This window comes from Chaetomium tenue, assembly GCF_020726465.1.
Source record: "Chaetomium tenue strain MPI-SDFR-AT-0079 chromosome Unknown F5144scaffold_3, whole genome shotgun sequence".
Lineage (NCBI taxonomy): Eukaryota > Fungi > Ascomycota > Sordariomycetes > Sordariales > Chaetomiaceae > Chaetomium > Chaetomium tenue.
Genome location: NW_027117331.1, coordinates 4,262,754 through 4,277,157, shown reverse-complemented (window position 1 = coordinate 4,277,157; position 14,404 = coordinate 4,262,754). Strand labels below are relative to the sequence as shown.

Sequence of the window (14,404 nt, the reverse complement as noted above, 5' to 3'; positions counted from 1 at the left end):
TGGCGGCGGACATGGTGTGCCACAGGGGAATAAAGCTTGCTCTGGTAGTTAGCAGGGATATTTAATGGAGAGGGTACGGCTGGTGCAGGTAACCAGCGAGGAGCATGGACAGGGCATGGCTAGCGTAGGTAGGTAGTTACAATAAGGATGAGAAGTCATAGTCACGGTGGGATAATTCCAAAAACTGCTCGACCTGGGACGCTCTTTGCCGTTCCATGCAATGTAGATGGTTCCAGTTCTCAGCGGGCAATCCACGGCTAGTCACAATGGAGTTCGGAGATGTTAAGTGCAATGGGAACTATCATTCTGTGATAAATTCAACATATGGAAGTATGTGGCGGAGTGCTAACTCCAGGTAACTCAAAGATCAAGACAAACAAAAACTCAGGGGTATGCGTGCCAGTCCATCAACGCCGTCCACCCCACCCCTCCATTACCGGTATGCCCAGTCTATGCCACCCACCAACAAACAAAAAGCACAATCTGATATTAAGTACAAATGATGGTTTGGCGGAATCACATCCACTGTCCGTAGTCTCGATCCTATCCCTATCCCTATCCCTAATCCTCAACTCACTTCTTGGCGGCGGGCTTGACATCCTGGGCGCGCTCAACCTCGGACATCTGGCCGGCGAGGCGACCAAACTGCCACTCGGGTAGGGTGATGCCGGTCTGCTCGTTGATGGTGGTCATGAGCGGGGGCAGCATCTGGTAGATGTTGCGCATGGCGGCGGCGCCGCTCTGGTTGCTGCCACCCTCGCCACCAGCACCACCGGAACCGGCCTCGGCGCCCGTGTTCCACACGCTGATCTTGGGCTGCAGGCCGCGGATGGCCTCGGCGTTGGCCTTGGCCAGCTCGACGTAGGTGCCCTTCTCGATCATCATGTACTGCAGGAAGCCAGCGGGGCCACCGAGGGCGGCGCTCATCTTGGCGTAGGCGTCGGCCATGGCGGCCATACCCTCGGCCTCCTTGAGCTTCTTCTGCAGGTTGGCGTCGGCGTTCTTGATGGCGGCGTAGCTCCAGGCCTCGGCGTCCTGCTTGGTCTTGTAGGCGGCCGCGTCCGTGTCGATCTTGAGCTTGTACACGCCCGCCTCGGCGTGCTGCTTCTCCTTCTCGAAGTTGGCCTTGGCCTCGGCCTCGACCTCGTACGCGTGCGCGTCGGCCGCCTGCTGCTTGGCCTCACGGGCGATGGTGGCCTTGACGACGTCGCTGGCGCGCAGGCGTTCCATCTCGGCGGCGGCGCGCTTGATCTGCACCTCGCGCTTGAGGTCTTCGTCCTGGGCTTCGGTCCGGCGCGTGGCCGCGATGCGCGAGATATCGACATCGCGGTTGAGCTCCGTCTTGCGGGTGGCGAGGACCGCCTCGGCCGAGGCGCGCTCGATGTCCCGCTCGGTCTTGCGGACGGCCGTCTCGGCGTGGATCTTGGCGATCTCACGCTCCTGCTCGCCCTTGCGCTGGGCCTCACCGACGTTACCGCGCAGCTGCGCCTCGGCGACGTCGATCCTGGCTTGGTTGCTGGCGCCCTCGTGGGCCTTGCGGCTGAGGGACTCGAAGTAGTTCGAGCTGGGTGCGTCCTTGAGCTCCTTGACGTTGGCGTTGTAAATCTTGAGGCCGAACTGGTCCAGTTCGCCCTGGATGTTGCGGAAAATGCGGCGCTTGAAGACCTCGCGCTCGGTGAAGATCTCCTCCATGGTCATGCTGGACACCAGGACACGGGTCTCACCCTCGATGATGCCCTTGGCGATGTTCTCGAGGAACTGGCGGTCGTTATTCTTGGATGAGCCGGAATCGGCCAGCAGCATGGCGTACTTCATCAGCGAGTCCCCTTGGTCTTCGCGGCGGTGGTCAAAGACATGGTCGTCGGCGACGGGGGCGCCCTCGCTACCGGCACCCGCGTTGTGTGGATCTTGGTTGACGAGCCTCGAGTTGGCGCCGCGTTGGTTGACGTCGGGGCCGATGGTGAAGACGACAGGAAGCAGGAATTGCAGCTTCTCCTTGGTCATGGCCTGCAGGTTCATGGCATAATCGTGCGGCTGCACGCTGAAGCGCATGCAGCGCTGGAAGGGCCAAACCCATGCTGCCTTGGTGATTTTGACAGTCTTGACTCCCATGCCAGTAATGGCAAGGTACTCATTGGGAGCTGCTACCCTGTAGGAGGCCATCTTGACTGTTGGTGTGATGAAAGGGTGATGACTTTTTGGTCGAAGTTGGGCGATGGACGGTGCCAAACGCGGAGAGCAAACGGCGAGTCAAGCGCGGAAGCAAAGTCGACCGAAGGGAGGTCGACAACGAAGATGGTGCAACGAAGAGCTGGAGTGTGGTCAGAATCTCGCGAGACCTGACAGGAGGATGCAATGGTAAAGCGGATATTACGATGCTGTGGCCGGAGAGACAACAGAGCGGAGGTGATGGCTCTTTAAATGTATGTTTGTCTTTGATCACATCCGATGCCAGATGTCTGTTCGTACCACCCGGAGCCGCAACTTGCAAGCACAGCCTTGAACTACACCCTGGTCTGCTTGGACTGCTTGGCTGTGCTTGGCTTTCCCCACATGAACGTTATTGAGCCCTGAACAGCCCCTCACCTGACCGGGTGACGGCTATGACGGAAGCGCTGGACAAATGGATCTGCCTTGTGGTTCTGGGGGATCACGGCCATTGTGGCTGAGCACAGTTTGCCCGCCATTTGACGCCCAACCTTGATGTCCCAATCACGGATAAACTGCATTGGGCCTTTTGTTGTTGTGGGAATAATACGGAAAGGGATAAAGCCTGGGCAAGCAGCAAATGCAGCCGTCATTTCCAGGTAGGGATCGGTTCGACGCCAGGGAGAACATCAGACGGCACCCGAAATGTTCCGTGCGTCGCCCAGCCCAGACCGAGCGCTATCGATTCAGACACCGAAAATCAGGTGTCAGCCCGGAGAATGCGCCTTGGGCTGAAGTCAGGATGATTGTCGCTCAGAATCCCTCAACTCCCGCCATCTCTCCATGATGCTCTCGCAAACTTCACCTTGGAAACGAACAAGTGGGACACCAACAAGGACACAAGCACATTGGAGCAGCCAGTGGAGTTGATGGATGCAGGTTGAAGTACCACAGCACCTCAGGCTCGGCCACATGTTGCTCCAGCTGCTGTATCATCCTCCCAATGCGGAACTAGAAACATCAAGAGCTCCGCCGCTCGGTCTCAAACCTGGATTAATCACCTGTAATCGCCAAAGCTTCAAGCAGAGTAGCTGCAACGGTCATATCTGCCTTGTGTTTGGACTGCCTTGCATTGCCCTGCAGTGCCTGGTCGCCGGTCTCCAGATGTGGTACAAAGAAGCGAAGCACGAAGCGCCTGGGTTCCCATGCTTTCTCAGCGGATTGCACGGGGCCCCCACTGACTTGGCGAAGACTGGATTCGCACTGCTATCCCTACTGTGTAACTCCGCGGGGTGCCCCTGCACAGCCCCCGGATCCCGGCCCCCATGGGCCATCTGCAAGGCACTGCACTGCATGGCTTGTGGGCATCTGCGGGGTTCAAACGGCCATTTTCAACATCACAAGGCTCTCTGACTCCAGAACAACCGAGATCAACCCTTTCTTCGCCATCCTCCAGGAGTCACATCGCCGCGGCTCCCTCGGAGATCTTTCCAACTATACCTGGAAATATTCGCGCTCTCCAAGTTCTCAAACGCGAGGCCGAGAACAGTCTTGAACAACACGGGGCACGGACAATACCACGTATGTGGGCCCCGATTCTTGCTCTTTGATGTCCATCCCCAAACTGACCTCTGTTCCGGTTACAGCTCGACATCATCCACAACCACCTCACCAACAACACACAACCCACCGATCACCACCGAACCAAACCCAACCCACCCTCAAGATGGGCGACCCCACCGACGATTTCGCGCCCCCCTCCTACTTCGAAGCCACCACCACCACCACCACCACCGCACCCCCCTCCCGACCCTTCGCCTCCCCCATCTCCCCCACCACCACCAACACAACAAACCCCCTCTCCCCCACCCCCCAACAAACCGGCCTCCCCCTCCCCTCCCCCCTCACCACCCACCTCCGCACGCTCCCCTCCCGCCTCCGCGCAACCCAACTCGCGCAGCGCACCGCGCAAGCCGCCGACGAGTTCGAGCTGACCGCGCGCGTGGTTCCACACGTCGAGGCCTTTCTGGCCGACCTGACCACGCGCGCCCGCGTGCCGCCGCTGGCGGAGCTGACGCTGGTGCCGGCGGGGGTGGTGCCTGAGGGGGCGGGGCTGAGTGGGGCGAGGGAGAGGGAGGGGGAGGGGGAGGTTGTGGCGATGGGGTGGGTGGATTTGGGGGGGATTGGTACTGGCGTGGGGGTGGGGGATAGAAAAGGGGGGGATGGGAAGGGTGGTGGGAGTGTTGGTGGTGGTGATAGCAAGGGGGGGAGAGAGGGGGAGAGTACGAGTAGTTTGAGGGAGCGGGTTGATACGGCGTTTGGGGAGTGGGGGCGGTTTGAGACGTTTGATAATACCAAGGTGGCCGGGACGGGGAGTGAGTGGTGGTTCACGGACGAGGACATGGCGCGCCGGCTGGCGACGTACCTCAGGCCGGAACCCAACCTCCAGAGGCGGCATGTCCAGGCGAGTGTGGTGGAGAGGAAGGTGGTTGAGAAGGAAAAGACGGGGTGGGGGCGCTTTGGCCTGGGAGGGAGCCGTAAGAAGGCCGCCGAGCAGGCGTCACCCGCCCTGTCGCCGCCTATCTCCCCTGCGTTGTCGAGTCCGGGGTCGGTTGACGATGATGACCAGATCAAGATGATGGTGAGGGCCGAGGAAGTGACATTCCGGTGGGAGAACGACTTTGGCGTATGGGAGAGTATGACAGGGTGGGGAGTTGTGGTGACCGTGAAGATCAAGCCGTGAGATATCCCCAGAGAATAACGGGGTGGATAAATACGTGGCAAGCTTTTGGGCCAGTTTTATATCGGCGATCATTAACAAGCAATGCAACTTATTTATAGCCAGAGAACCCTGCAGCCGTTGGTAACCCAGATAACTGTAAATACAAGAACGACTTGTCTTGCGTTCCCTGCTCTACCATCCAACCAAGTACAGTAGGTGCCTGAACGACCGCCAGTTCCTACCCGAGACAAAGCTGCGGAAGCATGTATGTCATAACTCAGAGAACACAATTCCAAGCCCCAGACGTCCTTGGAGCCAGACGGAACCCCGCCGTGGTGTTCACCGAACTCTCAGACCTTCTCGGCCACGCCCAGCAGTATCTCAAGCGGTGGGCAGCGCTGGAGATCTGCCTTGCCCCAGCTTGAGACAAGCGCAAATTTGTGTATGAGCTCCACAAGTGCTTCAAGGCCCCCAGAGGAGGTAGGGGGGCAGATCTCGTGGTGGTAGCCGCTTTGACACCCTCCAGCCAGCGCCAACACGTGGAAACATGGATGTAAGCGGGTCTTAACCTGAATTGGCGTACAAGTTTGGTGGGGGAGGACGGGGATGTGACCCAAAGGGAGCAGCCACGAAATGTTGGTAGCGGATGGATAAAGCGAGAAAGTGATGCAAGTGTGTGTATGTGAAAAGGGAGAGACTGAGAGAGAGAATAGAGGTGGAAATGAACGGGGATAATGAGAAACCTTTCCTACCTGTAGGCAAGTTGGGGGTCGCGTGGCCGCCTTGAGGTGTCGAAAGCAAGGCTCCTTGTCACTACAATACCATATCCTATCATCTGTTCCACCCTCTACACATCCTGGAGGATGAAGTGACCGAGCATGTAACCCTAAGGATAGCTGCGCCAACTTCCCCGTTAGTTTCATCTAGCGGTTCGGCGGGGACCTCGTCATATCGTCATATCGTCATAATTATGCCAGTAGTCTAACCCGCCCACCATTTAACCTTACTCCTCCACAACGGAAGCCGACGTCAGGAGGGGGGCTAAAAGAAATGTAAACCAAAAAAGGCAAACACACAAACGCACGCTATGCCCGGCCTGTGGGGATGATGCTCTGCCTCCCAACGCTAATGGTGGCCGAGGGTATCCCTATGCCGCTTCACATTATCCTTCCTTCCCGCATAGCCACAATAGCACCGGTCCTCCTCTTTGGGCAGCCCACGCCTCCTCGCTTCGTCGGGATGGTGCGTCCACATGTGTCGGAAGAGGTCCTTGTTCTCGGCACCGCCTGCCCCGCAGATGTCGCACCTTCGACGTTTCGAATGGTTGTTCTGATGTTTGCTGGGATGGGAGGGGCATGTTAGCTTCTTTTTGGGCACAGGAAATTCCGGCGGTAGTAGAGGGAGGAAGGGAAAATTTGACTCACTCGAGATCGCATTGACGCTCGAACGCTCTCGTGCAGCCATCCTCATCGCACACAAAGGGCATGTCGGGAGCAGGGGGGCCGGACGATGGTCCCGGCTGGCCAGAGCCGCCGTCTGGCGTCCAGTATGACTGGCTTGCCGGATCATAATGGTATTGACCGTACTCGAGAGGTTGTGGGTTGATGTTGACCTGAGCCGCAAGAGGGTTAGTAAAGTCTGGCGGCTGGGCGGCTCCAAAACCAGTTAGGGCGGGCTGAGGGGGGATCGAGGCGTTTTGGTCGGGCCACAGCGCAGGCGTGTCGCTGTTTGGGGCGGTGGACATGGCGAGATCAGGAAAGCGACCATCGAAGTCCGGGTTGGCCCCCGTATCGTTGGCATCCGAGCCACCCATGTCTCTATGTTGAGGTAGCTAAACACTTGCGGCGAGACTGGTGACCCCTGAGACCGATAAACAAGGGTGCTGCTGGTCCGGCCCCTGGTAAGGCTGTTGGGTGGGGAAAGACCAAGGCGAGGAAGATGGATCTCGGTAAGATACCGGAAACGGCGTACTAACATAATAAGAGGGTTCTGCCAAGGCACCCTCTGAGAAATCCGCGGGGGGGTGTTGCGGAATTAAGAGCCGCGGGTCGATGGTCCCTTGGTCTGGGTTCCAACCCGCGGTAACGGGATTGGATGCTCGAGGAGCCCGAGACCCATGTCTGGACCTCCCGTGAGAGGATGAGTGGGGAGGCATCTTCACCACTTTCCTGACAAGGGTGGTGGGTAGCTATCCTCCGAGTGGCTAGGAGCTTGGGTACCCGAGGTGCTTTCCAGAACTGATGCGCCCCTAGACGGCAGTGGCAAAAGTCTTAGGCGAGTTAGGTCTGTCTCAATACGCGTCTGTGACTGGTACTTTACAATAGCCACAGCACAGTGGAGGCAAGGGAGCATACCTTTTCGATGCCGGGCCAGGCTGACACAGTCAAACAAACAACAAGAGCGGGACGGCCTGTCTCTCCCCGGTGGCCCTTGGCAACAGCAGCTTCGGATACCAACATGACTGCGAGAAGCGCAACTCAAATACAAAGACGCCGTCACCTCGCCAATGAGGCCGTAGGCGCCATGTTGGAGGCATCCCCATGAGCGCGGTCTACAGCCTCCAGGTCCCTCGTAAGACTCCTGGAGGCCGATAACGAGGCAATACGGCGCGCAGCCCCATCTGGGATTCAGATCTGCAGTGAGGCCTAGGGGCAGTGAGGCCCACGGCAGGAAAGAGCGGACACTAAGCAGGGCTGGGCGCATTGTTTCTGGGTCCGACCAATCGGGAATGTGTTGGCTGCCGACTGCCTCCTGTTTTGAGAAACTCGCCAATGAGGCCCCTGAGTCGAATTCTGCAACAAGTCAGTTTTCACCGAAACCCACCACCAAAGTCGAAGTGGTGAGGTCTACAACCAGCTCAGATGGGGGCATACGATGACGTGCGCCGGCTTTTCGTGGAACCTGTCAAGTCACGGGGGAGATAACTTAGGTACCTACCTAGGTACTTACCGTCGGGTTGCACGGAGGCCGTACATCAGGCCTACCTACCACATTACCGACCAAAGAGGAAACCTTGAGAGGCAGTTTTCTTTTTCCTACCATCAGAATGCTGAACCTCCGCAGCGCTCTATAGCGGGTTTCTCCGTGCGTAGGGTCTTGAGTCAACGTCAGTCTGGGATCAGACCAACTGGAAACCGCCATGGGGGGTGGAGGCGGCGTGGCAGAAGCGCTGGCGCGGGAGATTGTGAGCAGTCGCACCTAACCTGGCGGGTGACGTTGACTGTTTGCTCAGGTAGGGGGTTGTAACTGCTTCCAATTACTTCGAGGGTTGCCGCTTCTGCTATCGAGGGTAGAGCAAAGCAATTTCTTTCAATATATTGAGGCGGAATCTCTTGAACTTCACAACAATCTCAGACCGCTAGGCGCATGGAGTCATCAAAGTCCGTACACCACCCCCGCCAAGTATCAAGAATCAACGCATTAGACAATATCACATTGGAATCCAGGCCGCCTTTCTTGTACGACAATAAACTTATCGCCTCCAGAACTCTCGACTTCCACGTCCCCAACGGCGATGGCGCCCGCCAGAAGAAGAAGACGACACCACGGGCCGCCCCCAGCCCCAAATCCCGAACCAGGGAAACCGCAAATTGAAGAAAGGATGTCTTACATCGAACCGGTGTACTGGCGGTGTAGCAAGACCGAATGCAACCCAGATGGTACTCAGGGGTGGTTGAGGGAGATCCAGGGCCTTAGTAGCGTCGGGCTTGAGGGTGTCGGGAGGGACAACCGCCTAGGGAACACCGCTTGTTATATTTCACCTCATTACCAGACACGATTGAGCTTCACAAATTTTAGTCACGGCAATCCGCGGCAGTGGTACGAAATACATGTCCCTCACGGCGGTGATGCGCATTATTACGCGTTACCATCTAGGGGGCAATGTTTGATCTTCCCAGAGAAGGCCTCCACCAAAGACGCTTGCAAGTGCCGCCAGGATCACACAAGCATTCTATACAAACACGACAAAACTCCTTTGGGACTGCTCGGTGGGCTATCCTTCGATGTACAACGCCTCACACCCACCCGCTGGTCTTGTTGCCAACATTTAGGGTCCCAGACCCCAATGCCTCTGGCCACAGCCCACGGAGGCTGCAATCGATGCCCCCCTGGTATCGCAAGACAACCATGTAATCGGTGTTTGCTGGTAAACATCTACCACGAGCCCTTGGTTTACTTCGATGAGTCGCGCTACGTTGCCCCGAGATGGTTAGGGCGGGCCGGGTATCACAATCTCATGTTGCCCCACGAGGTTCCCGCGTTCTACCCTGACTACAGCCCTCTGACGGCTCACATGATGCATCGGGCCGGCTTGGAAGAGACGATGCAGTACGATTCAACAATCAACAGGATCAGTAGATTATTACCTGACAAAACAAAAGACGATTTGCCAAGATTACGGACAAGGACGATTGCCGATACCACACGCGCATTGGCCCAGACAATTTCTACCTGTCGTTCGGATGTTTGGGGACCGGGGCGCGAGAAACATTGGCATGGACTAGAGGGACCAAGAGGCTGAAAGAGTCAGGGCCGAGCTTCGATAGTTCCATGTTATCCTAGAGCGAGTTTGTATTAACTTGTCAGACACCAGCGGCTAGGTTTATTTGGCCAGGGATAGAAAGACGGTAGAATGCCTGAATCAAGCGTAATATTTAATCATTTACCATCATCGCCGTGCAGCCCGTTTGCCATGCATAGCCCCGGCAGATTGCAGATGGCTAACTGGTGGGAAGGTCAGAGCCCCGCCTCGTTCGCGGCTGAATGGTGGTGGTGCTGAAAGCCAGAGCCATGCACATTATGGAATGTTAGTGTCTTCGTTGTCATTCGTGCGGTTGACTAACATAGGGCCTGAAGGCTGTTGGGGGCTTCGTCTTAACCCCTGCGTTTGTGGTGTGTTGCGTGATTCGGCTTTTGTGACTGTCAGATGGAAAGGTAAACAAAAAGCAACCCGAGGCAGTATGGTGGTCAGGGGCTAGATCACCAGTTGACTTAGGATCTCGAGTAATGTACCAAGTATTCGCAAAAAGTCCGAAGCCCGACCAGCAAGCAGAGCTCCCCCCCTCTCGATAATAACTTACGAGATCTTGAGGATACTGATAAAACGCAAATGCAGAGAAGATGCTGTCAATTGGTGCGCACAGAGGTAGGCAAGGTGAATCAGGTAGCTGCAACATCAAAGGGAGATGGTCCCGTTGTGATGGAGATGAAGAAGATTGAAGGGCGCGTACAGTAACCTAGAGGTACGCAGAGGACCAACAACACGCGGTGAAGGTGTGGGGGTATACGATGGCACACTTTGAAGGAGTTTGGATGGCGGCGGTCAGGGTGAGAGAAGCCAGTGATGTGCACACGGCTTCTGCCGGGGTGGAAATAAGTACATGGATAATATCACCACCAGCGTTTCCTCCAAGCTCAATCCGACATGCCTGACCAACTACACTGGAATTCTCCCTTTCCCGAGAATCGAACAAGAGGTAGACGACACAAAAGTCTCGGTCCTCTAAGGCGCTGACCAAGGCCCTTGCTCGCGAGTCTCCCGCAACCACCGACTCATGCCACTAGAGGGTGGCTTGACTTGACTTCCGTTGGTGTGTGCAGAGAGTCCTAGTAGGCTGCGATGCTGTTGAGGTGGCTGGGCTGGTGTCGATGTCACAAGATGGTCAATCTCGCATATGTGAGATCTTTAGTTCGATGATCAAGAGGGCCAGAGGGAGCTTACGTGGGTCGGAATTGGTAGCACTTGAGAGGCCCATGCTCCAACGTGGGCGATATTCTCTTCTCGGCTGTTCGTGGGGGTCTCAAACATCGCTGAGGTACTGTTGCTACCGAACAAGACGTGGGTTGAAAAAGGGGAGATGAGTTTGAAGGTGCCCGCTGTGCTTGGCAACTGTAGGTAGTTGGATGTCAAAACCTAACCGTTCTCGAAAATCCTCAGCCTTCATATATCCCGTTCGACAGCCTCACTCGAGGTGCCAATTTCCCGGTTTGGACATTGTAAGTTCGTCGATATTGACCTGTCACTAGTAGTCATCTGACTCCTCTCGACCGGTTACTGGTAGTTGTGAGCCTAGGTGGAGCAGGTGTGTGCGAGAACCGTGCGACGAGTTGACAAAGTCCGTATTCAGCTAGACGTCCGTCCCGCCACTAAGGTACCTACGGGGTACGCATCTTGGGTGCGCATCTTGGGTGCGCATCTTGGGGATGGGGTTTGCGGGATCGGCTTGGAATACGAGTCTGGCACGCTTTCAGTCATGTTGTCGATAGGGTGTGGCGAACAGAGAAAGCTGAAACGCATTGTTTTCAATTTGGCCTGCAGCTTCAAAGACCAAATTCGGTTTAGTTTGCCGGGAGGTGCCGAAAGCTATCGAGATCGCAATTTCGGAGGTGTCGCGTGGCATGCGCTAACCTGATATGTTCTTTGAAGATTCACGGGGCCAACTGCCTGCCAGAACCTCTCACTTAGTCACTTTCTTCAGAGCCTTCTTCACCTCTCCAAGCCATTCTTCAATAATTCTTCAATAAAGTCTTTGTCCCGACCACGGGGCGGAATCTTACTTGCCATATTCTCTCCCGAGGATGAAAAAACCATGGCGACGCCAAATGGGAGCTTCGAGTTCATCAATGGCCCGGCCAGACCTCGCACGAAACGCATCGAGCCCGAAGAGTGGGAAAGGTGGAGACCTCTCATCATCGAGCTGTATCTCGAATTCACGCTAGCCCAAGTCATCACCCGCATGCAATTGCACGGTTTTTTTGCAAAGTAGGTAGTAGGTCCAATCCCGTCCATCACGGAGTTTGGCGTCTAACAGCTAGCAGCGAGCGTCAATATACACACCATCTCCAGAAATGGGGCGTGAACAAGCAGGGGCGCGGGCCGCGCGGCGCAACAACTGCAACTGCAACGCCGTTAGCCGCCCTGTGGGACGACACATCCGGTCTAGTCCGCCGAGACCCTCTCTTCTCTCTTAAGCGCCGCAGGCATTCTGCAAGCATCCGCAGCGTCTCCAGTGCCGACTCAACATTGTCAAGGCCGCCAAAGAAGAGAATCGAGCGAGATGCAGACTCTGGACACGGCTGGGCCGAGGACAAGAGCAGCTCTTCTGGACCAGCGTCGACGTCACCGGCGTCCACAATCGCAACCAGCTACGCTAGCACCGAAACCCTGGGCACTCCCGCGACAGCGCCAGACTCTGTTCGCAAAACCTCCCTTGATGGCGTCGGTGTCTATCCAGGCCTCGAAGCCGAAATCCACACTCGGGTGGAAATACCGTCACAGGTCTTGGGACCTCAACGGCCGCTGCCGCCCATCCCCGCCGTTTCCCCGGGCCGCCTGCTGCCCCCCCTGATGCCCCCAAAGGTTCCTCCTCAATCAAGCAGCTTGCTGGGGAAAAAACCCACTACCTCCCCCAACCCGTCACCTATCTCCCTGGCGTTGTCACCGCCAGTTCGCACCATCGACCGCAATCGGCCCGTGGAGACATTTTCTGTTCAGGACATTGCCGATATCAAGCACGCAGCAGAATATCTCTCCATGTTCTGCTACAATCGAGAGGCCTTCGAGCTCTATACCACCCTTCTCAAACGCCAACTTTCAGATGATGCATGCCGCGACAACACTTTCTGGTATCTCGTCATCCAATGCGCCCACACGGCGAGCACCCCAGAGCACGTCGAGGTTATTCAGAATATCATCCGAGCGGAGCTGTCACGTCTTCGACAACCTCCTTCAGCCGACCCGTCAAGAGGTAGCATCGCTGCAACCAACCTGTTATTACATATGCTACTGGCTTTCACCTCCAGCAGAACTGGCAATGTTGAGGAAGTCGACCGCGAAATGACCAAGGCACGTGCCTGGTATCGAGGCCAGAAAAGCATGGCGCTGATTTTCCAGCACCTCTCTCCTAGTGATCGATCTCTCGACCTGGCTGTCTATAGGAACATTCTTCGTCTTCACGCCGGCGAGTCCTGCGATCTCACGTCGCCCGTTCCCTTCGAGTTCGCCCCATTTGGCCTCAGCAGGCGAGACAAAATGCCCCTCGATGACTGGATACTCTCACAAACACCCGGGCCCTTTGAGCTCCACAAAGATGGCCGCATGGCTAATCCTTGCATTCGATCCTGCCTCTCCTGGTGCGAGAGGACCCTTCCGCTGCTACATTCGATACCCGTCACTCCTGGTATTGTGGAATTCTGCACGGACAAAGCTGGCAGGGCCTGGGCGGAGGCGAATGCACTCTTCATCGTTCTCTGGGAGGTCTCGGTGACATCTTACGCCCCCACTTCACCCACTGAGGCCGTTTGGATGACGGAAACGCAAGAGAGAATGGGTATCAGCTCGACCGAACTGCTCCTGCTCGTCTGTCGAGCCATTCACAACTCGTACTACCCCTGGAACACGCCGGCGAGGTCCGCCGACGAGCTGATTCGACGCCTGCGTAAAAAGGCTGAAGAGTTGGTCCAGGAGACCGATATCAAGCTGGCAAGGCGAATCTTGATGCAGTACATCTCGCGGAACACCGTCACCCTGTGGCCTTCGTGGCGGAGCGCCGTGCAACGGCTCGAGAAGGCTCGCATGATGGCATGTTTTGAGAACGTGTTACTGGTACGGTTTCCCCGACTTGGCGTCACGAGGGATCTGATCAACTCTGTGCTGATCCCGCCAGGGGCTGTGCTGGGAGAGGGTTCACTGCTTCAGACTCCACAAGATACGAGTACTTTCCTTGCTGTTAATAAAGCACAACAGATGTCACCCACCCTTGCAAGCTCGAGTAAATCTTCGGATTTCTCTGCTTTTAGGAAAACTGGGGTTAGTGTGCTGCTTCGTCTGGCACGGGACTCGTTATCTGTATCATCCCGGAGCAGGTCAGGGGCCAGATCGGAATATGCTGTAGCTCCCGGCGACGTGAGTACGTCGCTTGGGTCTATGAGCATCTGTGGCGATAGCGTGGGCGAGAGGAGGGCGTCGTCACAAGTCATCAGTGTAACTGGTTCCGCGGGGGATGGGTCCTCGGGACAGCCTGGCGAGGAGCGAGGACTCGATTTAGATAGGAGGAGTGCGGTGACTTGGATATAACTTGTACATTGAGCGGACAGTACATGTACCTAATAGGGGCGTTCTAGGTCTGTAGCTATAATATGATGCTCCGAATCCAAGGGCTTTTTCATTCTACATTTGTGATCGAACACGCTGAAAAGGGCAGCAGAAGACTTGAATATGTCACCCAATTCAAGAACTGTCTTCGTCGGCAAGTAAGAGTATGTGGATTCACGACATGTGGAGCCGGACAATCCCTCAAAGGGAGGAATGCATTGGGAAACAAGACAGACCGACGGGACTTTTAAACACCTCTACCTCAGAGCACCGAGGCGAGGAGGTCCACTAGGGCGGCACCCCGAGACACTGGTATGGTGTACTTGAAGGAAGGCGATAATCAACGTCTTATTCAATGTTCCATACGACTACGTACCTGACTAACTTCCTATACCTATGTGGGCTGCGTACCCCTAGCCGTGTCACAACACATTGCGGCC

The 14,404-nt window shown here is 56.2% G+C and overlaps 7 protein-coding genes across 7 annotated transcripts; 4 read left to right on the top strand and 3 right to left on the bottom strand.

The window, feature by feature from the left end:
- Positions 1–289: 289 nt before the first annotated feature.
- F5144DRAFT_569792 (uncharacterized protein) lies at positions 290–2,456 on the bottom strand. Its single transcript, XM_066788722.1, has one exon. It carries the CDS (start codon positions 2,161–2,163, stop codon positions 574–576), a length of 1,590 nt encoding a protein of 529 aa, XP_066645445.1. The 5' UTR covers positions 2,164–2,456; the 3' UTR covers positions 290–573.
- Positions 2,457–2,941: 485 nt separating this feature from the next.
- Positions 2,942–3,742, top strand: F5144DRAFT_207802 (uncharacterized protein). Its single transcript, XM_066782989.1, has one exon. It carries the CDS (start codon positions 3,082–3,084, stop codon positions 3,559–3,561), a length of 480 nt encoding a protein of 159 aa, XP_066645444.1. The 5' UTR covers positions 2,942–3,081; the 3' UTR covers positions 3,562–3,742.
- Positions 3,743–4,357: 615 nt separating this feature from the next.
- On the top strand, positions 4,358–5,097 carry F5144DRAFT_569789 (uncharacterized protein). The gene has a single exon (XM_066788721.1). The coding sequence runs from the start codon at positions 4,550–4,552 to the stop codon at positions 4,889–4,891; it is 342 nt and encodes a 113-aa protein (XP_066645443.1). The 5' UTR covers positions 4,358–4,549; the 3' UTR covers positions 4,892–5,097.
- On the bottom strand, positions 5,056–5,894 carry F5144DRAFT_207770 (uncharacterized protein). The gene has a single exon (XM_066782987.1). The coding sequence runs from the start codon at positions 5,791–5,793 to the stop codon at positions 5,221–5,223; it is 573 nt and encodes a 190-aa protein (XP_066645442.1). The 5' UTR covers positions 5,794–5,894; the 3' UTR covers positions 5,056–5,220.
- F5144DRAFT_207774 (uncharacterized protein) lies at positions 5,895–6,914 on the bottom strand. The gene is made up of 2 exons (XM_066782988.1): positions 6,295–6,914; positions 5,895–6,209 (listed from the first exon to the last, which is right to left on the bottom strand). The coding sequence occupies exons 1-2, from the start codon at positions 6,681–6,683 to the stop codon at positions 5,996–5,998; spliced, it is 603 nt and encodes a 200-aa protein (XP_066645441.1). The 5' UTR covers positions 6,684–6,914; the 3' UTR covers positions 5,895–5,995.
- Positions 6,915–8,250: 1,336 nt separating this feature from the next.
- On the top strand, positions 8,251–9,498 carry F5144DRAFT_207761 (uncharacterized protein). The gene has a single exon (XM_066782986.1). The coding sequence runs from the start codon at positions 8,385–8,387 to the stop codon at positions 9,390–9,392; it is 1,008 nt and encodes a 335-aa protein (XP_066645440.1). The 5' UTR covers positions 8,251–8,384; the 3' UTR covers positions 9,393–9,498.
- A 1,816-nt stretch (positions 9,499–11,314) lies between these two features.
- Positions 11,315–14,029, top strand: F5144DRAFT_207726 (uncharacterized protein). Its single transcript, XM_066782985.1, has 2 exons — positions 11,315–11,633; positions 11,690–14,029. The coding sequence occupies exons 1-2, from the start codon at positions 11,461–11,463 to the stop codon at positions 13,944–13,946; spliced, it is 2,430 nt and encodes an 809-aa protein (XP_066645439.1). The 5' UTR covers positions 11,315–11,460; the 3' UTR covers positions 13,947–14,029.
- Positions 14,030–14,404: the final 375 nt, after the last annotated feature.